We start from the raw sequence: 27187 nt of genomic DNA on the forward strand, positions 1-27187 counted from the left end.
GTGAGAGAGAGCACAGCAGTGGGAGAGGGAGAAGCAGGCTTCCTGCTGAGCAAGAAAGCCCTATCGGGGAGTCGATCCCAGGACCCTGGGATCATGACTTGAGCCGAAGGCAGATGCTTAACTGACTGAGCCACCTCGGTGCCCTAAGACTGGTATTTTTTATTTTTATTTATTTATTTGACAGGAAGAGATCACAAGTAGGCAGAGAGGCAGACAGTGAGAGAGAGGAGGAAGCAGGCTCCCCGCTGAGCAGAGAGCCCGATGCGGGACTCGATTCCAGAACCCCAGGATCATGACCTGAGCCGAAGGCAGAGGCTTTAACCCACTGAGCCACCCAGGCGCCCCCAAGACTGGTATTTTTAAGATCCAAGCACTTATGCTCATTGCTACTGGACTATTGCTGCTTCTATACCTTCACAGCAAATGAAGCTAGGACATGTATGAATATGCTTACATGTAAACACAGAGATACCTCTATTTACTTATCTATATGAAAATCAGGAATTCCACACCAACACGTTTTATTCCAATCCAGCCCCACAGGGTTCATCTGGATAGCCCTTCTCCATGCCCGTAACTTCCTTCACCAATAGTGAGAAAATTGGCTTCCATTACCCTTATTAATATACTTATCTGCCCAATCTCTCCGGATGTCTCAAACCTTCCACACCTGCCAGGACACTGTTCCACTCAGACTCCCTCCTCCACCTGTCCCTGCCCCACAGCATTGCTTTCCTACTCCACTGTAGCTTGCTTAATGACTTTTTGACTGAGATGGCTGACAGGCAGACACATCTTGCTTTTAAAACAAAAATACGTTCCACAAATATGTTTACTTCTGCTTTAAAAGAGCTGTAGGGTTTAGTATAGAATAAATGCCACAATCAAAATTGCAGGTATTAAAAGGGAAATTAAATTCTTACACTGAAAATCTGATTTATCAGTCTCCAAAAAAAAAATTCATGTGTGATTTTATTAGGTAAATTTAAGAACATGGACAATTTATTTCTCTAGTCTAAACTATCCTTCGACAAAAATACTCTGTGCTATTCATTGTTCCTTTCCATTTTTAACCTCAACCCTACTAACACTGGATAGCTACTTTGAATTTATGCCGGTATATTATTAAAAATCAGTTTTCAGTAAAACCACCCCAGTAAACCAGAAGATTAACACCAAATTTCATAACATAAATTCAATGTATCACTTTCTGCATGAAAAGACATTTTCCAAATTATTTTCAGTAGTAACATCAAAAATTTGTAGTAATCGTGGGGTGCCTGGGGTGGCTCAATGGGTTAAAGCCTCTGCCTTTGGCTCAGGTCATGATCCTGGGGTCCTGAGATGGAGCCCCACATCAAGCTCTCCGCTCAGCGGGGAGCCTGCTTCCTCCTCTCTCTCTGCCTGCCTCTCTGCCTGCTTGTGATCTCTGTCAAATAAATAAATAAAATCTTTAAAAAAATTTGCAGTAATCGTAGAAATTGAGAACTTCCCTCCCCAGTGTTTCTTAAATCTGAGAGCTTGCAGACCTCTATAAAAAGTCATCTGTGGAAAATAAATTAATTAATTAATTAAATAAAATAAAAAGTCATCTGTGGAACCCTTAGCATGAAAAACAATCACAAGACATGTAGGTGATCACTTGGTACCAACTGTCTGTGAACACAAAATGCAAATTCAAATACTGAGATCATGCTGCATGGTTTAGTTACAAGGTCAAAGGATCCAGATTTTTTTTTTTTTAGATTACTATAAAAATACAGATTTAAAAAAACCAACAACAACAAATTGGGGTGCCTTGGTGGCTCAGTGGGTTAAAGCCTCTGCCTTCAGCTCAGGTCATGATCCCAGGGTCTTGGGATGGAGCCCCACATCCGGCTCTCTGCTCAGCAGGGAGCCTGCTTCCTCCTCTCTCTCTGCCTGCCTCTCGGTCTACTTGTGATCTCTGTCAAAGAAATAAGTAAAATCTTAAACAACAACAACAACAACAACAAACTTTTCTGGAGATCTCACAGCTCCTGCTCAAGATTCTCTCTCTGGACACCCATTTGAGGAACACTGCCCTAATACGTAGATACAACGCATATTCCGGCCAAAGCATACAGAAGTAAGTATGATATATAATTTCAAATTCTTCTTACTGAAAAATGGAAAAACTTAAAAAAAATTTTTTTATTCAAACACTTCCAGCACATAAGCATAGTTCCCACAGCCTGTCTATGTATGAAACACAGTCTAGCACTCTAGACCATGCCAAATGGTAGTCAAATTTAAAGTTCAATTCCCCAAATCCTTTGACACCAAAAGAACCATCTCTGCATTTCAGTGTTCAACTCCACTCTGAGCACCTTTAAAACGTGAGCATTCTTACTGTTCATTGTTCATGTTTATAAAGGTATCCTATCTTTTATAAGGACTATACCTGGTATTTTGGGATTATCAAAAAGTTGTTTTTTTTTTTTTTTTTTTTTTTTTGTCGTCAAATACCTAAGCAAGTCCACCAGACCTAAGGTTAGGCAAAGGTTTCAAGCAAAAATTGGTTGTTGAAACAATGACCAGAAAAGGCAGGTCTTGACAATTAAAAAAAAAAAGTCATATCCACATCCCACACCCAGCTGTCTTAGCCATCTCCCAAGCAATGCTTTAGCATGTTAAACTTCTTGTAAAACTTCTATCTTGATTGGGAGGTGAAGAATATTGTTTATTGTATAGTATTACATTCAAAGGTTGTATCATTACATTCCAATGTCACCATTGTCACACAAAGAAGAGACATATGCAAAACTATCAAAGAACTGTCTTTAATTAAACATAAAATTATGAAGTTTTAAAAGCACCTACTCTTCATCATAGCCATCTAACTAAAACATGGTCCTACTGTTCTCTGCTAAAAAGAAGCCTGGAGAGACCCACTCCTCCCATCCATTGTTACTACGCCAGTAAATGAGAAATCATAGTCACCCGGGCCCAGGGCGGGCACAGCCCCGGACAATGGAGCATGTGTGTGTTCAAACAATTGCACTGGGAGTGCTGCAGAAGTGGATAAGCCACTTTGCCTTGCTTCATGGCAGCACACAGAGACAACCGTTGGCTATTCCATCTCGGCTCCTGCATGCTAATATGCGCTGTGCCTGGTCTCTCCTCTCCACTTTGAGGGACAAACGAGAACTTCTTTGCACCTAAAAAGTGTGTAATCTCATTTCTCACCAAACAGTGAGTTTTCAAGATAAACTCTGTGAGCGGAGAGTGGGTTTCGAGTACACCGCCTTCCCTAATGCTGTGGCTCGGGGCCAGAGGCAGGCGAGCGTGGAGCAGATGGAGTCCTGGCAAGGTCCCCACTGTCCCTGCATTAGCAGCATCTGCTCATTACTCGGAACCTTCGCCTGCTTTATCTAATGCTCCAGGAAAAGCATTTTGATTTGATTCATTTCGGTACGGTAACGTGCAACACAATTAGTGGTAAAATCAAACTGGAGGATGGCCAGTGCTGACAATCGGAAACAAGGCAGAAGAAATATGAGGCCAGTGGGTTGGAATTCAAAAAATCACAACTGTGGATCACCTTGCCAAATCTCAACACCCCAGGTGGGTGTACAGTGTTCCTACCGGGCGAGGAGGCTAAAAAGGATGTAGGGACGACTTACTTTCTCCCAAAGCAGCTTCCATCTCCCCTCTGGATCTGACTCCTTCTGTGGAGAATACGTGTGTAGACCATCAATGGGGCTCAGTGACTACAGAACTTCCTTCAGCACAGCCAGGGAGCTGAAGTTCATTAACTCATTTCATCATATTCTTCTCTTCTGTTGGGCACCGTCACAAATGTCATACAGCAGACCCCACAAGGTACATTTCTTTCCTGCCATGTTTTGCCTAAGAAGTGCCTGTTTGCTGCTCCTGAAAAGGAGCAATATAAAAATGTGCATTTGATGTTTTCAATCTGTCTTTGCCTCAGAAGTAGCTACTCATGAATATGTTGGTATAAATATCACAGTCTCAATCTGTTAAAATGAAGGGAGACCAAAGACAATGACACCTGAGGTCTGAGAGAAAAATGAAAAGTTGTTGTGTATCCCAGAAATAGTAAAGCCCCAATCGGCTAGTAAAGCAAGCTCAGAGTGAGAAGAGAAGTAAAAATGCAAGAGTTCTCACCGAAGACATAATCCTAGTCCCGAAATGAACTGGAGATACAGGAATCGTGACATCAACAATGCCGCGGGACCCAGAAAGACAACGCCAACTTGATGGTATAAACGTAAGCAATCAGAGCATAACACGCAGAAACAGACCTGAGTACCGAGAGAATCTCACATCAAAAAACTGATAAAGATAGCACCTCGAGCCAGTGAGGTAGGGAGTGAGGGGCTTTCTAAGAAGAGAGGCTGGAAAAAATAGCCTCATATTCGTATTTTATACTGTCACAGGATAAACTCTATTGGTCAAGATTCAGGTGTGAAAAATAACCCATAGCTTACTAGAAGAAAGACGTACAAGTAGCAGGTACAAATATGAAAAGAAATCTTAAGCTAAGAGAAATATAAATTGAAACTACATTTGGATACCATTTCTAGTCTATCAAACTGACAACACCTCAAAGTCTAAAACACACTTTGCTGGCAAAAGTGTGACGAAATGGGCATACCAACATACCTTGCCGGTGAGAGTGCAAAATTGTAGAAACCTATCAGCATTTACCCTTGGATTCATAAATTTTATAGGAAACGACCATTCCTCTACTCACAAGAAATGTCCTACAGGTAAGGCTTATTGCTACCTTTTAATAGCAGAAGGTCTGAAACAACACAACTACTCCTCAGTAAGGGGCTGTGTAAGTTGAACCACGGTCCTTGTACACAGGAATACCACGCAGTATAAGGGGGAGAAAGGAGGCGGTTTTTCTATATACAGACAGGGACAAGCTTTCAAGACAGATAATTAAGTGAAAAAAGCCAACATATGGAATAATGTAATTTGTGGTCTTTCATTTCAGAAAGGGGGAGAATACGGACATTCTTATCTGCAGCACAAATACCGGGAGGATAAAAAGAGAACTAAAATATATGGCTGCTTTAGAATGGAGAGGACAAAAATGGGTAAAAGCAAGACATCTTGGGGCACCTGGGTGGCTCAGGTGGTTAAGCATCTGCTTTTGGCTCAGGTCATGATCCCAAGCTCTGGGATAGAGCCCCCCGTATCAGGCTCCCTGCTCAGTGGGGCGTCTGCTTCTCCCTCTGCCACTCCCCATTTGTGCTATCAAATAAATAAAATCTAAAAAAAAAAAAAAAAAAGAGCAAGACTTCTCAATGGGTAACCATTTCTATTAGTTTGATCTTACAGCCCTAAAAATGTAGTACTTAGTCAAAAACATTACAGAACAAAGCCCACTCAATTATAGATTTCAAAAATCAAAATTACATACATCTACAACTACCATCCAGAAAAATAAATCATAACAAAGTCCACTGAAGAATAACTGACCAACTGAAAAAAAATTTTAAATAGGTATGGCAAGACTATTTCCCTTTCTAATCAGAAAAGATAACCCAGAGAAAAATGAGAACAGACAGGAACCAGCAATTTGCAGAGAAACAGGAAAAAAAAAAGACAATGAAAAGGTGTTCACATCCATATAAAGAAAGTAAAACAAAGGCAAGAGTGCAATGTCTTTTCCACCTATCAGACCTGCGTGAGGAAGCCACTGCTCTCATACATATGGTGGTACGACCATTCACTGGAAGAACCTTTGTGGAGGGCAATCTGGTAATATTTATCAAAACATAAAGCATGTGTAGCTTCCAACCCAGTTATTACTAGCAATTTACCCCATAGCTATATCTGCACGAGTCCTTTGTGGGATTTGAGGATATTGCTCGCAGCACGGTTTTTAGTAACAAAAATAAACCATCAGAGTGTATAAACCATCAAAGTGTGCATCATTAAGGGCTCTAATTATAAATATAGCTGCATTGTGCCATTGTACTCAGCCTGAAAAAAAAATAAGGTTTACCTATAAGTGCCAACAGGGAAAGATACCAAGATGTGTCATTATGTTAAAAACAAAACAAGGGCAAGTTGCAGAGAAGTACGTAGCACAGGATCCATGTGTAAGATGTACAAGGGGAGGGACCAAGGTAGGATGCAAGGGAGAAGCAGTTGAGCTTTTTCGGGGGATATATTTTCTTTTACTTTGTATATTATTTTTGCTCTTTTTGAATGTTAACTGTATTTTTTTTAATCAAGTTTTTTTGTTTGTTTTGTTTTTTGTCTTGTCAGAGAGAGTGAGCACAGGCAGACAGAGTGGCAGGCAGAGGCAGAGGGAGAAGCAGGCTTCCTGCTGAGCAAGGAGCCCGATCTAGGACTCGATCCCAGGACGCTGGGATCATGACCTGAGCCGAAGGCAGCCACTCAACCAACTGAGTCACCCAGGCGTCCCTTAAATCAAGTTTTAAAAATATATTTTGGCCATTATTTACCAAGTATTTGCCAAAGAGGGTATTTACCACAGATACAGACGTAGTGAAAAAAAGGGCCATGTGTACCGCAATGTTCATAGCAGCAATGCCCACAATAGCCAAACTGTGGAAAGAGCAGAGATGCCCTTCAACAGATGAATGGATAAAGAAGATGTGGTCCATATATACAATGGAATATTACTCAGGCATCAGAAAGGATGAATACCCAACTTTTGCATCAACATGGATGGGACTGGAGGAGATTATGCTGAGTGAAATAAGTTAAGCAGAGCATCATCATATGGTTTCACTTACTTGTAGAAAATACGGAATAACATGGAGGACATTAGGAGAAGGAAGGGAAAAGTGAAAGAGGGGAAATCAGAGGGGGAGACGAACCAGAAGAGACTGTGGACTCCAAGAAACAAATTGAGGGTTTTTGGGGGGTGGGGGATGGGTGAGCCTGGTGGTGGGTATTAAGGAGGGCACATATTGCATGGAGCACTGGGTGTTATATGTAAACAATGAAACTTGGAACACTACATCAAAAACTAATGTACTGGGGCACCCTGGGTGGCTCAGTGGGTTAGGCCTCTGCCTTTAGCTCAGGTCGTGATCCCAGGGTCCTGGGATCGAGCACCAATTCGGGCTCTCTGCTCAGCAGGGAGCCTGCTTCCCTTCCTCTCTGCCTGCCTCTCTGCATACTTGTGATCTCTGTCAAATAAATAAATAAAATCGTTAAAAAAACAAAAACAACAAAAAAAACCCCTAATGTACTATATGGTGACTAACATAATAAAAACAACAATAACGACAACAAAAAAAACAAAGAAGGTAGTTTCTGTCTCCCATCTGCATGGTTTCCCGAGGCTTCTGTGCAGCAATAGGGACGAGGGGGACAAAGACACTTCTGACCAATGATGGGAAACTGGCAGCACACTAGCCCATCTCCTCAAGCTGGGTTTTCAAGCTCCCAAGATAGGAGACATGGGGATGCCGATCAACCAGGCGCACATCTCTGCAGGTGTCTCTGTGTTTAGTAGCAGATAAAGTGTGCATCCCAACCCAGCGGGCCTGGGACACACAGTCACCCTTCTGGATTCACTACTGGACTCACAGCTCAGCCTCAAGCAAATCACCTAGCTGGCCTCTTTGGATTCCAGTTTCCCCATCCGAAGAAGAACGTGTGTGGCTGAGGAAGGCTAGGAGAGGATGCTAGAACTGTAGGATTCTAATTGTACTACAGCCTCTGCATACTCATTTTTTAGAGAAACACTGGTAATTTGGAAACACACTCAAGCCGATCTTGTGTTACCTACCCAGGAGCTCAACAAACATACAGGAAATTCTACATACTGCAGAAAGAGCTTAGCTGAATTTCTAGAAGCTAAAAAGAAATCTATCAATGGAGTCCACTACCATCAAAACTGAAAGAATAGAGTTCATGTTGTTAAAGTAATATGTTGAAAGTAATACATAAAGTAATACATTTCAAGATTTCAGCCCTCTTTTTTTTTTTTTTAAGATTTTATTTATTTATTTGACAGAGAGAGATCACAAGTAGGCAGAGAGGCAGGCAGAGAGAGAGGAGGAAGCAGGCTCCCTGCTGAGCAGAGAGCCCGATGCGAGACTCGATCCCAGGACCCTGAGATCATGACCTGAGCCGAAGGCAGCGGCTTAACCCACTGAGCCACCCAGGCGCCCCTCAGCCCTCTTTTTAAGTGACATATAGATATAAAATTGCCCATTAGTTACTTTACTACAGTTTTGTCCATCTGAGCCAACCATGGACTCTGTGGTTGTTTCACTGACTCCCAATATTTCCAACAGTGACATGACATGAAGACTAACATTCCAAAACATTTTGTGGTCCAACTCAGGCAAGTGGGGAAATCAAGCTTTTGGAGACTGCAAGATCACAACATAATAGAACTTAGGAGCATAGGATATCACGGCCATCAAAATTATTATTCCTATTAGTTACAAGCTGACAGGTGTTTCAGGACTTAGGTTAATATAATTTTAGGCTTTTCTTAACTAGTTCTGTAAATCCATGGTTGTTCATACACAAAAATAACTATCAATCCCAAAGAGACACTATATCACCATAAATTATTTTCTATGGTATGTAAATGCCAGGTGAAGGTAGGCACTGACTTTTATTTTTCTCTTTCCATATCTGTCAACAGATTATCTGTCTATCCCCCCTTTTCCCAGTTCCCTTTGGACTGAGCAGAGACTAAAGGAAAAGTAGGCCAAGTATATTTAATATTTTATACCAAACAAGCTATTTGCTTAAGATGGCTTGGCCAGCCTCGTGTCTGGCACTGAAACCCAGCCCGCCAGTTCCAGTAGGAATTAAACACCAGTCTTACTGGGTGCTCTGCTCCATTGCCTACTAATGCATGGAAGGGTTATTGGCCAACTTCTTCACATAAAGGCAAGAGTGAGTGTATGTGTGTGAACATGTGTGTGTGCCCACGTGTATGTATGGAGGGATTACAGGGGGGAGCCGGCCACAGCTGCTTAATTTTTGTAAAGCTTTTTTTCCTTAATAGGGAGGAGGGTTGCGGTTACTTACCATCCTCATAAGCTGCTACCGCCAGCGAGCTGTTTATCCTCACAAAGGAGACATATGGCTGCATTCCAGGCTCGTCCTCCTCATACTCTGATTCCAGGAAAGGGGCTGTGTAGTCCCAGGTGCGGGTGTCCCACACCCTCACGTCCCCTGATGTATATCTGGAAAAGAAGAGCACACTTGGTTCCAAACGGGGACTAGAGAGCGGGGCCATGGTAGAGAAAACAGGGAGAACCTTAAAACAACAGAAGTAAGATTTGGTTGGTGGGCAGCCATTCTTGTAATATTATTTAGAGGAGTAATTCCAACAGGAGAAAAGGTCACCTAGCTGACAGAAGGCTGTGAACACAGTTCATGCTCTCACACGGCACAAGGGTGACAATTCAAATGAGAACACCGTACTACAAGATTTTGGCATCAAGATCTCCCTTACGCTATCATAACCAATCTACTGCCTTGCGTTATCCCAACAAAGGGATCACTAGCAGAAATCTGTAGAGGCCAGAGTATTTACACACATACACAAAAGACAGACCAAGAGAGAAAAGCTAAGGACTAATGGTCTTACAGGCGCGAGCTTTCTAATGCCTCATCCATGCATCAGATTTGACTGATTAAAGTCCCTAAAGACTAATTGATTTGCTGAAACAATTAAATCTTGCCTTTAGCAGCCAGACAATGCTGCCTTCTCATGAAAAGCTCTTGCCGAAATGCATGACACTCCCCGGTTTTGCCCACTTAGAAAATAGGAGCACTCACTCTCTCCTATTACTACTGCCACTCCAACAAATGACTCTCTCCATCAAAGCCAAGACAGGGCCAGAACCTGCTCAGACATGAGGCCCCTCAGACACGAGGATAATGGAATGGCCAGATGACGAGGTGGTGTGCTGTCTGCCATCGAAGTATTTATGCTAAGTTCCTTACATCTGCTACAGAGAGTTTGGTTCAACATGTAAATCAGCTAACCACGGGGAGGCATGTTAGAAAGGCTTTAAGAGTCTAATGATGTACCCCACAAACACAAAGACAGGCACATGACTTTAAGCAGGTTCACAGTCTTCTAGAGACCCTGGCCATAGTTCCTTCAGCGTTTCTTAGATCCCACATAAAAACCATAAAGACTCAAGATAATCTCTGAGATGAATTCAACTACTGAAATCTATCACATGATATATCTATCAAGTAGTTACAGATCAATCTCTCATGTGAGATTTGTTAATAAAGAAACTAAGAGGGACCCCTGGGTGGCTCAGTCAGTTAAGCGTCTGGCTTTGGCTCAGGTCCTGGAATCGAGCCCCACATTGGGTTTCCTACTCAGCAGGGAGACTGCGTCGCCCTCTGTCCCTCCCCCTGCTCATGGGCACACTCTCTCAAATAAGTAAAATCGTTAAAAAATATATATGTAAAAAAACAACTAAGAACATTCTGATAAAGGAGTGCTTCTTTTACTGAATATAGCAGTAATTCCCTCAAATTATTGCTGGTAAATATATACATTATGTGATTCAAAGATGATTCTGTCACATAAATTCCCTCAGTAGGAAAATTCGCTCTCGCCCCACAGGACGATGCCCAGGGAGTGCGCCTGTGGTGTAAAGAGCCAGCGAGAGAGACACGCTTTCAAAAATTGGGCTGAAGGAAATCCGCATGACGACTGATCCCCCAGTAAATAGGAATGCTCACTCCATGAGTGTTGTTAAGCCTGGCGATGCCAAGTAAGGGTAGATAGTGATATCACTGTGGCCAAAGCATGGCCTCTGGCTCCCAGGTCCTCTAGGCAGCATTCCAGATCACCCTTCTTAATGAGGAAACCTATACAAGAACACACACCACTACGCCAAATCTACCAGGCTCACCCTGACACCCCAGAAAAGAACTCAGGTATTCCCTGGACTAAGGCCATTTGCTTAGCTACAGAGACAGTGAACAAAGATAACACGTTTGAACGTCTAGACTGTGCATGATTAGATTCTTAAGTTCTACATGAAAGGAAGGAGCCATTTCAGAAAAGAAAGGTGAGACGGACGGCAACACCATCAGAAATAGAGACAAGGAGTGAAAGGAAGACACAGAAAGCCAATGTAGGAGTCCGAGAACTCCGGGACTTGGAAACGTACTAACTTTCCTTTGATGCCTGGTACAGCGGCCGCACACACAGTCTCTCAGGGCCCTTTGTGCACCCCATCGGGGCCCCTGTGGCCAGAGAGCATGTCAGGGCCTAAGCTCCAGCCCTAAAGCCGCTTTACAAAGTTCTGAGGCAAAGCAACAAAACCAGAACCTGATGAACTGCCGGCCCACACACAACAGGGAGCCCCTTGTGAGATACAGCTGCCACTCACTCTCCTCACTGGCAGGGCTGCCACAGAGAAGAGCGCTCTGTTCATGTCTAACGGGTCCTCACAGGGCTTTTCCTCCACAGAAATGTTGTCCCCCTGACCCTGAGATGCCGCAGGTCTAGAATTAAACCCGTGTTCTCCTCAAAAGGCTTTAGTTCACCACAAACTAGCCCACTGCTGAAATCCTTCCTTTCCTCAGTGACAACATCAGTCCTAGTCCCTGGTACAAAACTGAGCAAACACACACACACACACACACACCCTGGCCCCACCCACATTGCCCAAGGTGTTCTGGTGGCCACGCCCTCTCCATTTCCATCCCCAGGGATGCTGCCCCCATCCAAACCGCTCAATGCCTCAGGGCCCCTTAGTCCCAAGCCTCCCCCACCCCATCAGCCCTGCACAAGCCAAGCCCTCAAGAAGTACCTGATGACACAAATAATCATTTTTCCTTCCTCTCTTCCCCTTCCCACTGGACCATGTCTCCCTGTGATCTAGCCTACACCATAGCAGCCTAGACTTTTCTCTCACAGCAACGGTCTGTCCAGATCCCCAAGAACCCATCAGCTTCTAAGGTCAGGGGCTGGGTCTTGCTCATAGCTATGAGCCCAACACTAGAAGTCCTGAGTCAGACTAGAATAGCACTTGACACTTAGAAAGCCCTCTAGCTACTCAAGCCTTAATGTCTTATTGGTGACATTTTAATTACTGGGCCTAGCACAGAGATCCCTCCACACACTAGCTTCTCTCCCAGGTCTCATTGGTCTTCCTTAGCATGAACCTGTCTCCGGACAAGTCTGCCATTCCTGGCTTCCATAGACTCTTACTGCAGCACCTTTGCTCACATTATCCACTTTTCCGGAGTGTTTTCCCTCCTACCAAGCCAGCCCAGTGGATCCCAATGTTGGCTGCGTGTGAGAATCACCTGGGATGCTTTCCATTTCCTGATATTCAAAGTACACCCAGACCACTGATGAAGTCTGACCCTGGGAGTGGAGCCAGGCATCAGTGTTTCCAGCGGTTAGGCAAGACTGAGAACCACTGACCTAGCACAAGCCTACCAACTGCTCAATGTTTAGCACAGACCCTCTTCCTCCATGAAGCCTTCTCTGGTTCAACTACACTGTATCAACTGCTCTGTATCTAAAGAAATGGTGTTCATTACCTGCCACATCTCCACTTGATGCTCAGGTCCTGAAGAAGGCCACATCTCAATGCTCTATCTCTATCAGAGTGCCTTACACACAGCTAATACACAGGGATCGGGAGGGGGTATCCATGAGTAACAACTCGACTGGTATGACTGGCGCCTCCTTTGACTTCTACTGCCCACCCTCCACTGCTAATGATCAGCGAGACACTCGGAACACACACATCGAGAGGTGTTAAACTCCTTGCATTTACTTCCAAAATGATTAAAATATGTATAAAAGCATAGGCTAAGCTAAATTATTTTGATAAAGAAGAACACTTTCAAAGATAGCCATTTAAATGAACTCCATTCTTCATGGCCAAAGAGCAGGAGAATAGCATAATGCAAATGGCTCAGGAGGCAAAATATAAAAGACTCCATGTTCTCTTTTTTGAGGGAAACAAATAATACCGGCTCAGCAGGTACCACGTGATGACTCAGCGCCAGACTCTAGAATAGAAGGCAAGTGAGAGCAGCCATAGCAGTGGAGATCAGACTCTGTGCTAATGAACTCGTGCTAAAGAAACAGACATTTTCAGGAGGGTAAAACGATGGCTGGAGCAGAGGGAACTGGACCAAACCCTAAATGTGATCTAAAAGTGCTTAACAACATTGGCCAGGAGAAGCAAGAACAGATATCGAAGGGAGGTAGGAAAAAAAGCTGATTTTTCTCCAGAGCTCCAGATGTCTTTATCGCTGCCTAATGACAATTACACTCAACCAATTAAGACGCCACTATGACAGTTGCATTGTCAGTAAGCCTTTGGACCCCAATGTTGATGGCTCTCTAATTAGTGTCTGTGCAAAGTACAACGGCAACTAATATATTAGCTGCTGTGAGAGCACTAAAGAAAAACACAAGGAATAAGAAGCCTGTTCCAGATGACTGAGGATGTCCCAGTCCAGGGCATGGACCAGTGAAACTGTACGCCTTCCCAATCTTTTTTACGCTTGGCAGGGTTACCTCCAAATAAATAGGTCAGAGACCACAGCTGATTTTTTGTTGAAAGAATGGGAATAGAGCCTCTCAAGCTCGGCACGCCAGAGCAGTTGCCAATTTACAATGATTTACCACCAAAGAGCTTCCATTAACTACTAAGTTTCCACGAACAGACTACTCATTTGGACTAAGAGGCCCGAAGAAAAAGAAGAAATGTTGTATGGCTAAAAGCAAAATAAAACAAGCCCCACCTTTAACCCTTCTGGTGGGGAGATGGAAGGGGGTGTTTACGTTTTGCTTCCAGGAGCCTGAGCTTACTCGCTAAAAACTTTTTTTTTTTTTAAGGCTCTTCATGACAACCTTGGGGGTTGTTTTGATTTAGGAATGCTGTAAGTAAGGTTAAGTGACTTACCCAAGGTCACAAAAAAATAATTTAGTGGCACAGCTGGGATCAAAAGAGGTCCCCAGGCTTTCCTCAAACTGCTGCTTAGCCAGTGAGCCCGGCCGCCTCCTCAGATGACAGTGTCTTCAAACAAATATGGCTTTTAAGGACCATCCCCATTGAAGTGCAATATAAGGAATTTATCGTCTTTAATACTGTGACTCAGGCTTGCAGGACACAGCCCGTGAACCTAACCCATCAATTCTACCACTATCTCTAACTAGAAGGCAATAAGCCAACAAAAAAGGCTCATTATGCTGGCAAGGAGTGCGAGGCCGGGCAGAAGCAAGGGTGCCTCCCATATGCACTTCACAGGTGACACGGGAGGATGTACAGAAAAACTGATACAACTTCAGCCTCTACAGAGCCATATTCATACAACCATCCCCAAACAAAATCACAATTCTATTCTGACCAAGTACTGACAACAGCCGAAAGGAGCCTCGTCATGAGGCCTCAGGCCAGGCCTAGCAAATGGTCTGTGTGTCAAATCCAGTACATCAACTGAGGCTGCCTGCAGCCCTGTGTTGAGAAGGATTCTGAAGCTGAATTCCAGCAGCGTACCAGAAACGTAAATGCTGTGCTGAACTATTAACGCCTGCCCTTGGTTTGGGACTGAGGAGTGGCAGAATGTAAGCAGGTTATTTGCATCCTTGCCCCATAAAACTCTACCTAGCTGGCTCCTTGTCATCCTTCCCTCAGCTGAGAAGTCCCTTTCCAGGAGAACCCGGCCTGACTGAGCCTGTACTGGGTGCCCTTCCCTAGGGTCTTACGGCAGATGCCTTGCTCCCCCCACCCTAGCATCTCCCAAGTTATTCTGTCACTGCTGGGGCTTGAACTCCTTGCTGCCTGGGAGCAAGGGAGGGGTCTCTGCAGCATTCTGTGCTCAGTAAGAGTTCAATGAATGAATCTACCGGCTTAAATTCAGAGGACAAAACTGGTTTCAAGCCCACCAAGCAATTAGACAGAGGCCCCCCAAAATGCAGCACCGCTCATTTCAAGAACCATTTTTGCCCTCACCATGCAGAGGCTTTAAGAACTATTTGCATGCTCCATACTTTATTTAGTAATAACCAAAGAATACAAATCAATGAAATCAAGAGTATTTACTGTTTTCTATGAAACATGACTGCGTAGTATTATGCAATTAACAAAATGAACTCAATCCCACAGTGCAGTCTTTCCGCAGAAAAGCTCTACTACAGACATCAAGTGCAGCTTAAGACGCAGCGATTGAAAAATAATGAACATCTTAATGGACCTTACGAGATACATGCCCTACACACTTAAAACTCTTTTCCATACATCTTGGTTAATCACAATCAATAGAGTCAGAGTCAATGATGGTTATGCAGAGTTATTGTAGCTGGGGCCCTTCCCATTATTCCTTGGAGAACCAGAGATGGATAAATGCAGTCATGAGTTCACCAGTATTTATTAAGGGTATTCTGGAGCTCCTTCATTAAGGGTATAATAAATGTAATGCTCTCCTCCAGGCTCTTATCAATACCTTACCTCAGACTTATTTACCAGAAGAGCATGTACACCTCATGGCAGAAAATAAATTTTAAAGGTATTTTTAAAAAGAGGTCCCTAACGGGTAATGATCAAATTCCTTATGGCAAACAGTCCAATGTCATACTGAGCAGCAGTACAAAATCTATATATATAAACCAAGGCTGCAAGAAAACCATCAAGAGAAAAAGTTCTTAAAGAAGGAAAAAGATAGAAAGCATGTCCTTCCTAAGTGAGGTGACATCTGTCTAACACAACTTTACCACCTGTCTCTATTTACAAAGCACGTTATCTTAAGAGTCTCAAAAGCAAGCCACAGGTATTACCCATTTTTATACATTCACCTGAAACTAGCCAACTACTAAACCCCTCAGTCCCGTCCTTGCCATCTTTAGCTCCTGGGCAGATTTTAAAATTTGGGGCAAATATACACAATTTCAGAGCAAAGTCATATTGTGGCATGGTACATGGTCAATGAAAAGGCACATTTTTTTTTTTAAGATTTTATTTATTTATTTGTCAGAGAGAGAGTGAGCGAGAGCGAGCATAGGCAGACAGAGTGGAAGGCAGAGTCAGAGGGAGAAGCAGGCTCCCTGCGGAGGGCAAGGAGCCCGATGTGGATGCTGGGATCATGACCTGAGCCGAAGGCAGCTGCTTAACCAACTGAGCCACCCAGGCGTCCTGAAAAGGCACATTTTTAATTACTAGGAAAAAGTGGTGGGAAAATGGCTAAAAGCATGGTATTTCAAGTTACTTTAGATGCAGGAACCATTATTTTCCTACAGTTCTTAATCACAAATGAGAAAATTCCACTGGAAGTGCCAAGCAAATCAGAGACTCAGACATGAGATTTTATGTACACATAAACCGGGAACTCAAAGCTTTGCTTCCAGCCTACAGAAGCCTGGGTTGTGTGGACAGACAAAGCTAACAAAGAGAAAAGCCAGAACAACAGCCAGAAGTCACTTGGCTGCTGGAGGGAGGCACCGGCACTCCTTTCACCTGTCTGCTTGGGCATAACTGCCTCAAAGGCAACAGAGCTGGATGAAATGCAGGAGACCAAATGGGACAATCATATTCTAAGGGAGATAAGAGTTGATATTTTGCAACATTAAATGATAATTTTCCTTCCAACCATTTCTGGCAGAGGAGAAACACTGGTACACGGTCACTGTTCCTTCCAGTAAAAGCGGAAACCAGACCCTAAAAAGGCAACATCACAGCAGCAGAAACCGAAGTAGAAATATTTAGGAGTGCTGAGAAAAACCTTGACGCAAAGAGGGTGCTTGTTATTTTTTAAATCAAAACGGGGAGGAAAAGGTCCTCTAATGTGACTAGAGAAGTATGCTCTCTTATGCAGACTGAAATGCTTTAGACTTACGAATCTTAAGTAAGGAGGGAGTTTATTGCAAACCACCACCATACTCCTGGGCATCTGATAAAAGCTTCTGGTGAGCTAATAGCTTAATGGTTAGCAGAGCTGGCACAAGGCCTCCAGTGAGCCCAGCTTGACCTTCTGGAAGCTTTACCTGAGACTCTCCCCTTCACTAGGTGGCAGTAAAGCAAGTCTACTTCTGGTGGATCATACCTAGACCTACAGCTCAGGTTTAGAATGTGGCCCTTCTGAACTCATGATGTCATCTGTTTTCAATGCTCTTAACTTCCAGAGTGCAACTGGGGACAAGAAGAACAGTTGCCGCATCACAAAACAGGACAGGCATGTTTTCTTGTGCTCATCTCTTCTGTTCTTTTAATGAGAAACATAATTTGAGAAACATTTCAAAATTCTCAGAGCTGTCATCACCCAAACAAACAAAAACAAAAACCACACTTCCTAATCACTTATTATCAACAAACTTTCCAGATAATCTCTCTTCTAAATACACGGAAAAGCATACACCCACCCTCACTGTGTTTCAGGAGTGTTACCCCATCACAGAGAAAATGCAGCTAGAGGCTGGACTCAGACAGACAGGGGGTTTCCGGTATGGACATCGGTGGCTTCTGAACACAAATTTTTCTCCAGTTAAAGAAATGAGAAATTTTGGCTGAAACAACAAAGTAAAGGTTGTGCCTGAATTACTCTGTCACGGCTGCGGGAACTTCTTATCTACCCAGCAAAGACAGCAACTGGGTTTTTTGGAATTTTGCACATCACTGCTAAGTGGCCAAGTGAGACCACAGAAAGGCAAGAAGGGCCACAGGAGGAGCCTGGGCAGGTCAAAGACGCAGTAAAGAGTCCCAGAAAGTGCAAGGTCTCAGGAGTGTAAGGAGTTTTCATTCTGTACACACTTTCCTCAAAGTCTGAGTCCTGGGTCCAGGCTCCAAAGGTACAGAGATGCTCAATGCACCACCCCCATCATTTTAAGAAGGATACAGTTAACAAGACCCAACACTGCCAACACGTGGGAGGCAATGGGCCAAGAAAAGCCACCAGTTTGCAAGCCCTGGTGATCTGAGAGACAGTGTAGCTTGGTGGAAGGCCTGGGATAGAAACCAGACTATAGGAGGTTAAGACACGAATGTGTCCCCTCTTACTTACTGCACTGACAGAAGGGAGGGAGGCAGAGTCAGGAGAGTAGGCTTGCGGGATGGTTTGGAGACTTCACACCAAAAAGTCAGACTGGAAGGAAGTTGAGAGTTATGAGGGCTTTTTAAAAATAATTTCTTAATCTGGAAAATATGAAAATTCATTCCCCTAAATCCAGTAATTCCACTAATCGGACTCTAGCCTAGAAAAATAATCACACTAAGGGATATAGAAAGATGTAGGACTCTTTATTCTACACATTTATATGCAATTTAAAGTTTCTATAGTTAGCAGGTTTTTAAATTTTTTTTTTTTTTTTTAAATTTATGAGAGAGCAAGCGAAAGAGCCCATGAGCAAGGGGAGAGGGATAGGGAGAAGCAGACTCCCTGCAGAGCAGGGAGCAACACGTGGGGCTCTATCCCAGGAGCCTGAGATCATGACCTGGGCTGAAGGCAGACACCTAACTGACTGAGCCACATAGGGACCCCAATAAGCATATGTTTTATAATTTTTCAAGAAGACTGGCAGTACTAAAAAGGGGGGAAATCTGAAAACCCCTATGTAAAATATACACATTAATAACAAGACACAGGAAATGCCTTTAATGTCCAATACTAGAGGAATGATAAAAAAAAAATAAGATACATTGTAGGACTTTTTATGACAAATCAAAGAAAATAATGAAAAGCATGTAATAACACAAAAAATTTTTTACCAGTTTAGTGAGGAATAAAGGCCAAAACAGAAGGTAGGCTAGGCTTATGTAAAACTGTGCATAAAACAATGAGCAAATAACTTGCATACACAAAAACCATAACAAGAGCCACGTTAGCATGCTGGGATTTAGGTGGCTTTTTCTCTTTGCTGCTTTCTAACGGTTTTGTAAGAACATGGTTTTACTACCACTTTTTTGTTTTTTTAACAGAAAAGAATGATATGTGCCACAAAAGAAAACCCAAAATGAAGCTGTCCTAGATGAGCTGTCGGAATAGCAAACAAGGGCTCCAGAAGGTAGCCCTACCCTCTGGCTGTCCATGTGGACATTGCAGAAGAACAGTGGAGTGGTGCAGTGCACGCCTGACCCTCCTGGCTCGTCAGACCTCCAAGCCCCAGGCAGCCATGTAAAAGAGGGTTTTAGAACAGCTAACCTCTACGGTTTCTTCCAGGTTCTGGATGACATGATTCTAAGTGGAAAGGACAAAGAAATCAAGGACCAGACAAATTAGGGATTTCCTCAGGTTTCCACATAACACTCAGTATCCAGGTCGGAGGGGGGTCGGCATATCAAATTATAATGTTTCCTTCAGACAAAACAATGTACAAGCACCGTAGGGCACTGCATATTACACACTACCTCTAGCTTTAAAAAGAAAAAGATGTTTACAAATTAACAGCAAGAAAATACATGGTTGTGAAATTAATTATTTCAAAGTAATGCCACAACAGAAAACAAAAATGTTAATTAAGGCAAAGCTGCACTATAAGCTGCAGTCACTTCTCCAAGAGTTAGGAAATAGGCAGATGTTGGGGTGGGGTTAATAGGCCAGGGGGCTGTGGACACCCCTGGGAGGAGACAAGACTGGAGTTGGACCTTAAAAGAGGAGGACTGGGTTTCTTTTTGGAGTGATGAAAATGTTCTGGGATTAGACAGCGGTAGATAGATACACAGCCTAGTGAATATACTAAAAATTACAGACTTCGTCGATTTGAAAGGGTATTTTATGGTATAGGAATTATATCTCAATTAAAAGAGAGAGAGAGAGAGAGAGATGTGGCCAGAGGCAATCAGAGACTGTGGGAAAAGTCAAGGGTACCAGAGATGAGTAATCGGGAAAAAGTTAAATTGGAAACAAATGTAAAGGGCTTGGAACATAAGGAAAAGGTAACTGGAAGTTACCATCCATGAGACCATAAGGGAAACAAAAGACTCATGGGAAAAAGAACAAAAAACCCAAAGTTCTGACAACAGTATCCACTTCCTCTGCTGGAAGACAAGCCCGGGTAAGAGGCATCGTCCAGGTCCTGCTCAGCTGATGAGAACGCTGGGCCTTGGTGCGCTGGAGTGCGTAAGTGTTTGAAGGTTACTCTGGTTTGAGTGAAAAGAAAAGTAAGGCAGACCCAAGACAGGGTCAACTGCGAGGCTCATTAAGTAATAAAAATTATTCTAGGCATCTCCAAACCAGGAACCTTTTACACAAAGGTGTGAAAAGATGGGAAAAAGCAAGGGGTTCTGCAGGCGCCTTTGCTGCCAATTACAGGAAGTAAACCTAACAGGTTTCAATGCAAAGTGGTTACACAGTTTAGTTCTAGGCACATAAAACTTAAGCCCCTGAACAAATTCTGCCTATGTTCAAAGGGAGAAAAAGGAAATGAAGGAAAAGCAGAGAAACACAGGCTGAGTAGATGGGCGAGAGAAGGTGGAGTGACCAGGGTCTCTGCAAGCAGCTCCTTGGAGATGCAGAGCTGCAGAAAGCCGGGTAAATACAACATTGATTGGGAATGAGGTAACCACAAACACCGCTGTCTCAAATGAAAAGGGATTCGAGATCTGACCCAGAAAACAAGCACCGTAACCACCAGATAAAATTTTAATGATAAACACAAGATGCTCTACACACAAGCAAGACTGAAGTACCCGATGCTAGGCCATAAACATAAGGTTCTCTTAGAAAGAGGAGCCGGGAGGAGCCTCTCTGACCCACAGATCACGTTTCATCTTATCGATCCACGAAACTCTGCCATCGCTTTGTGTTGTGCTGGCATAATCTGTAATGTTGAGCAGACCTCAGGGGAACGGGGAGGCAGGAAAAGAAGGGCTGGCATCTGGACTCATGGCCAGCCGGCCTTTGTGAGGGCCACGTCCAGATAAACTCCTACTTGGCTTTGGAGATTAAAGTTTCCTTTATCTCTAATTTCCCTTCGGACTCTCAGTCCAATCTCAACATTCTGTCCTCAAAGGCCTCCTGACACATTGGGAGACCCCTGTAAGCTAGAAGGACAGAAGTCCTTTCCGAGTTACCATGGAGCCTTAGAATCTGTAGGCACAAAGGACCTTATGCAGCATAAGCTCTGAGGCCCACATTTCTGCTATGAGAAGCAAAAGTCTAAAGCCGCACTGATACCTGAATGGACAGAATTCCAGAGTTCAGGTCCATTCATCTTTCCAAAAACAGTGGTTCTACAGCACTCCCAAGAAGGCATATCTAGTTTCAAGCAAAGATACTTTTTCTAGGTATGGTAGATCACAAAATAATCTGTTTGGAGTTTTTTAACTCCAATGGTGCTTCTTAAGCAAAGAGTCTTCTTTAAAGAAAAAGACTCACCTACTACACCAAGCTGTTCAGGCCAAGATTTGCTTTTGGTCCTCCAGACAGGAACCTCTCCTGGGGGGCTCACTCCAAAGCCAATTCAGACTCAGGGTTTTAAATGTTATGATCTCTACTCAGGGCATTAAATAAACAGTGTGGGACTGTAGTTCAAAGACCACTTCTCAATCCAAAGATCAAACTGGTCTTCTCACTGTACATTAAAAAAAACCTTTTTGCATCTGTTAGTAAAATAGGAAGAATTCATGAAAGAGGTTTTTGGGACAGTAGCCACAGGAATTTACAGAAGCTAAAATTAAATTTCTTGGTGATGAAGACCACTAAAAAGCTTATTTCAGGACAAGTAGCAAACAGGTGCTGTGTGGTGGGGAAGGAGTATCCCATGTGGTCACAGCCCTTTTTCATAACAACAGCTTCAGAACAAGACAGTAAGAACAGGCTCCGTTTGTGCCAACATGTATTATTCTTGCTTGACTTTTTTATGTCTTCATAAAATACAGACTGTTTGCCTTAATGAAAATCTAACCTAACATGCCACAAGAGTGATTTAAAGGCTAGGAAAGACATATTGAGACAAATGGATTATAGCTCTCCACTCGACACCATTCGCTTCCCACTACTAACTTCAGACTCCTGAACGCTGGACAACAGAATCGTGGAGATTTTCCATCAAACCCGGGCTATTGTGGGAAGGTACGTGCTCTCAGGGGAAGAGAACGTCACTGGGACTCAGAGGGTGGCCCATGAAAAATGAAAGACCTTAAGATGAAGAGGTAATCATTAAGTGAAAAACTGTGTTCGCTTACCCGGCAATGACAACGCCGTCATGGGAATGCACGTCGCACAAAACCGCATCAGGAATGTGTTCCAGTTCGCTCACGGCACCTTTGCGATTCTGTGTAAGGAGAAGGGAGATACAGTTTGTACTGTTCTTGGGATCCCCGGAAGCTGGCACTTCACTTCCAGCTACGTTCGACGGCGATTTCTTAGCACTTGATTGTGCTCAAAGTTGCGGGCGTTTCAAAGGACAAAGGTGACAACTAATAAGATCAGGTGTTAGCATGTACGGGTTACCGCACACATGAGATGCACTGAAGAGGAGGGTGGGGGCATGGGACATGCAAGTCGCTGCTCCTGGGCTCTAGGGGGTTACAGGGTCCAAAGGCAGTGTGTGAGCAGCTACGATGAACAGAAGGTGGGCAGTGGCAAGTATCTGAGGAAATGCATCACGTGTATTTCGTTCAGTTCAGAGGACAGAAGGCATTTTATGGTATTTTACCTGTCAGCAGCCCTTATGAACTCTCGGGGGATAAAATGAGCAAGGACATACAAAGATAAAATCAGGATGGGGAAAATAAAGACTGCAAGGTCAGAGGTTCATGGAAACGGTAATTTTTTTTTTTTTTTTTTAGATTATTTATTTGAGAGACAGACAGACACAACGCAAGCTGGGGGTAAGGGAGAGCACACTGCCCGCTGAGCAGACGTTTAACTGGCTGAGCCACCCAGCACCCCGGAAACGGTTCTTTTGAAGGAAACCCAAAACCCATGACGAGTGTTGCTCCTGAGGGGACCAGGTGGCAGGCAGAGAGACACAAGAGACAGATGTATTTTCCACTCTATGACCCTTTGTGGGTTTGGGATCATTTGTACAAAGCTCATTACACAGGACGTGGGCCATGCTGTGCAGTAGGAGTGTTCGTCCCCCTCACCATAACCCAATGCTGGCCTTATGCAGCAGAAAATGGGAGCACCGGAAGGGAAAACAACTTGCTTTAACACTACTTCTCATGTTTTGATAGGGCTTTCTTTCTAGAATCCCAGTAAGAATTCCATCATTACAGTTAGCGCATGGTTCATCATTCCGCACTTCACTCACGGGAGTCCTCACCGCTAATAGGACCAGGAAATGGGCCGAGATGCTGCAAAGAGTCTGACTCCAGTTCACTGAATCGGCAATCATTTATGAGAGTGCTCACTAAACAAACGGCTGTGTGCTTGTCAGAGGAAAAAACGAGACGTTTTGTTCATCTGCACGTAACCTGCCACAGTTATGAAGGGCCAGAGGTTTGCAGGTAGGTCTCTGAACACCGTCCCTGCTGCCACCTCCAGCCGATGAGGAGGAAGTAGCTGCCTCCCTCCATGGCTTTCTCTATCACCAAAGGTTTGGCGGAAGGAGAAACTCAGCTGTGGTGCTACTAAGGGTCGGACATCTCTGAATTTGCCACTTTAGCTCCCAGGAACACAAGTCAGAAGTATCCCTCCTTTCCAGAGGCAAAGGCCCCCGTGAATGCTCAACTCGCCAGCTCTCCTTAAATTCCAGCTCCTGCTGCAGGGCTGGACCCGGCTTGTCTAAGTAGTGCCATCAAACCTTCATGACTGCCTCTCACTGAGGTCTCTCATGCAGGCCCAACCACACAGGCAAGAGCGTTGTCAGCCTCCACGGGAGTTCATGACCTGGTGAGCACACAGCTGTGGGGCCCGGGCGCTTCTTACTTAGTGGTGGGGTCTTAAAGCTCTTTGAAAGGATGGCTATGCTAGTTCTCCTGAGAAAGGTAGTTCTCAGCCAGGGGAGATTTTGCCTCCCAGGGGACGCACGACATGTCTGAAGACATTTGCGGTTGTCCCGACTGGAGGGAGGTAGAGAATGCTACTGGCATCCACTACGCAGAGGTTAGGGAAGCTGCTCAACATCCTATCACACACAGGACAGTCCTCACCAAATGTCACTGGGGTCGTGTGCTGCGATCGAGAAACCCTGAATTCAAGAAACACTGCTCTTACTAACTCTGCTAGAAACCATGTAAGTTTGCCCAGATCGAGAGTATCCATCACTAATCAGGTTATGAGGTGACCAGGGACAGACAGGCACACAGGCAATCTGTCACCATCAGTAATGAGCAAAAGCTTGTTGATCTCAAAGTCTATTAGGATTGACCTTTCCAGGGGCGGGGAGAGTATGTATGGTTCTACTCTTTCCATACAAGGGACTATCCAGCTACCAGGCGGGAAGAAGCAGCACGACTGCACGGTCGTCCTGTCATGGCTCAGAGCAGCTTTAAGTAATGCTGTTCTTGACAGTTATTTCCCATAGAAACATTCCAGTGTGCAAATTCTTAGCCGTGATCTAATATTTCTGTAGAGATTCTGAAGTGATAAATGCTATGGAAGCAAGCCAGTGGGTTATGTGAGGGGAGAGAAGATGGTACTTAGAGACGTTTAAAACCTCCCTCTTAAAGAGTTACTGGAAATAGCATTTTCAGCTTCTCTTTTGTATTCAGGTGGGGGTCCATGTCTTGGTCCATCAGTGTTGGCCGAGACGAAAGGAGGCTTCACTGAGCACTAGTCCGGAGAGCCTAACCATCAGAGGGGAGGTGACCGACACCCTAATCTCACCCCTCCTCTCCTAGAGAAGAGGATGCTCCCAAACTGTGTGGTTGAAAGCGGGGGCAGATACTCTAACGGTGAACAAAATGGGCAACAAATCACCAGCAGCTGACAGGACTCTCACCACACTCCCCTCTTTGCTTTTGGCAGTTAACCTCAGGCTGTAATTGAAGGGACTCCGGATTTAAGCCAGGGCCTGGATTCCTGTGTCCTTGTAGGCCGCTCTTCTACAGGTAAGGATATTGGCTACTGCCTACCTTCCAGTTGGTTCTTAACATGTGTTCCTTGGCTCTGCACTCCTGGAAGATGAGCTTCCAGCAGGAATAATCAGAGATGCTGCTCTCCGGAAGGTGCCCTTCCTGCTGGCACAGCCTGTACCAGAGCACTTCGTCTTCTGCAATCACCTTCCACGTCTTGCTCACCTAAAACAGAAGTGACACAAATGTCAAATTCTGCAATTAGAGAAGCCCCTTGTCATCCAAAAATCAATCAACACCTTTATTATTGCCCTGAGTTTATGGCAGTATAAAATGTCTCATTAACAAAACACTCTGAGGTGAAAAAAAAATAGAAGCAAATGTTTCCAGTTTTATTTTTCAAGATTTCAAAACTGTTGTTCTACCATTTCATATCACATTTGAGATGACTTGGTTGAATTATTATATAACATGTGAGAAAAAAATACAAATACATAAAAGGCAAAAAATACAATTGCAACATAGCTATACAATCATACACCAGTTTTCAGACCAGAAACTCTTTACTTTTTACCAAAGGCACCTGTGTTTCTTTATACACTTGGAGACTGATGACTTCTGAAATAAAAGGCTGTATGTAACAAAATAAATATCCATAATGCAGTATTTCTGGTCATATGAGAAAATTAAATTTATATTACACACAAAAACTTAGACTTTAAATGTATAGATTTTTTAAAAAATTTTAACAGAAAACTCAAGCTGTTCACCAGGACTGTAAGATCTGATATACAAAAAATAATGTTGTGTCTGGACAGGATTTCAAATCCCAACAGTATGCAGAGGAAATGGCCATTTCCACTATTAGTATTTTTTCCTCCAAGCCTGACTCTGGGGGATGATGGATTTACTTCCGCACAGGACAATGAACAAAGTTGGCTAGAGTGCAAAAGATGGACTCTCCTGGCAATAGGAAAAAATGATCCAGCAGGTCAACATGCTCCTGGATCTGCAGCACATTCTGGGAATGGGGGATTAAGTGCCCAACACTTGCTGCCCATTTAAAGATTAAGACTCATTCCTAATAAAATGAGAGTCGTGACCACTGGTTTACAGTAATCTGCACTCCTTAACACTCCCTTGGGGCCACTTCAAGACACTGAATACAGACAAGAAAAGGGAACATGAGGCAAAGTAGGCGATAGTGCACACAGCATGTGCACAGCAGACTCTCATTACACCAGGGTTCCTCGTTTGATGAAGTACTGATAGGTAGTTAACTTTCAGGATGGCAGAGCAAAGATCTCCAAAAATCTGCTCCTACATGCAAGCAATAAGAATACTGCCAAAAATTGTCAAAAATCAACTTTTTCAGAACTCTGGCAATTAACTGAAGGCTTTTCGACATTTTGAGGAGCATTTATTTAAGAAAAATGGCCACATCCTGGTAAGAACAACCTTCATGTTGTTTTAACTTGCACTAATCCCACCCTCCTCCTCCAGGACCACAGGTAACTCCATGGTAGCCTTGAAAACCAATAGCTTTACAACTATGGTAGCTATAAAAACCAGTAGCCTAATAGTCACCAAAAGGGCCAGGTGGCTTTATAGGTCCCCACATGTGCTATCCCCAGAGAACTGTCATTATTTGACCTGACAGCTTGCTGGAAAGCTCTGTTCTAGAGGTTTGTCTTTATCTCACTGAACTCTGTCTTATCTCCACTGCATTTGTCAAAAACAATAAGGGAGAACTGTTTAACACTGTGGCTGCCTGAGGTAACATTAGCAACTGGGGCTAAGAGGATCTGACCAAAAGCTCAGATGGAAAACTGGGGAATGGGATGTCCACAAGGGGCTTTGAAAGGTTCCAATGTATTTCTAGCACTCAAGAATGTCATATACATGTGTAGGACTCTGTGTGCAGCCAAGACCTGAGACAGCCCTCATCTCTTATGCTGGTTAACCCTGAAGCTTTCCACAAGCACAAAATGAAAGCTAAAATAGAGTTGTGACCTGTTGACATACTGAAAGCATGTCCCAACAAACAGAGAGCGCCTCAGCAAAAACTGGGAGATTTATTGCTTCAACACAGTTAGGGAAATCTCTGTCCAATCACTAGCTAACCGCTAAGCTAAATGAGCAGATAATTCAGTGGTCACAAATGACAAAAAATACAAACTAGAGAATCAGTCCAGAGAAGTCACTAATAAATAGCAGCAAGAAAGATAACAAAAACTAACCCTCCCAAAGGGAAAAAATCTGATTTCCAGAGTTGCCCATTATTTTAAAAG

General features: G+C 43.7%; 1 protein-coding gene across 1 annotated transcript in view; it reads right to left on the bottom strand.

Moving 5' to 3' along the window:
• The window catches only part of FBXW8 (F-box and WD repeat domain containing 8), a 126638-nt gene that overhangs the window by 66932 nt on the left and 32519 nt on the right, over positions 1-27187 (bottom strand). The window contains exons 3-5 of the mRNA XM_082699777.1: positions 24957-25121; positions 22119-22207; positions 9031-9188 (exon numbers count right to left, since the gene is read on the bottom strand). Of these exons, the coding sequence (XP_082555903.1) occupies positions 9031-9188; positions 22119-22207; positions 24957-25121 (412 nt within the window). The remainder of the gene's footprint in view (positions 1-9030; positions 9189-22118; positions 22208-24956; positions 25122-27187) is intronic.

Source organism: Mustela nivalis, assembly GCF_964662115.1.
Source record: "Mustela nivalis genome assembly, chromosome: 14".
Taxonomy (NCBI): Eukaryota; Metazoa; Chordata; class Mammalia; order Carnivora; family Mustelidae; genus Mustela; species Mustela nivalis.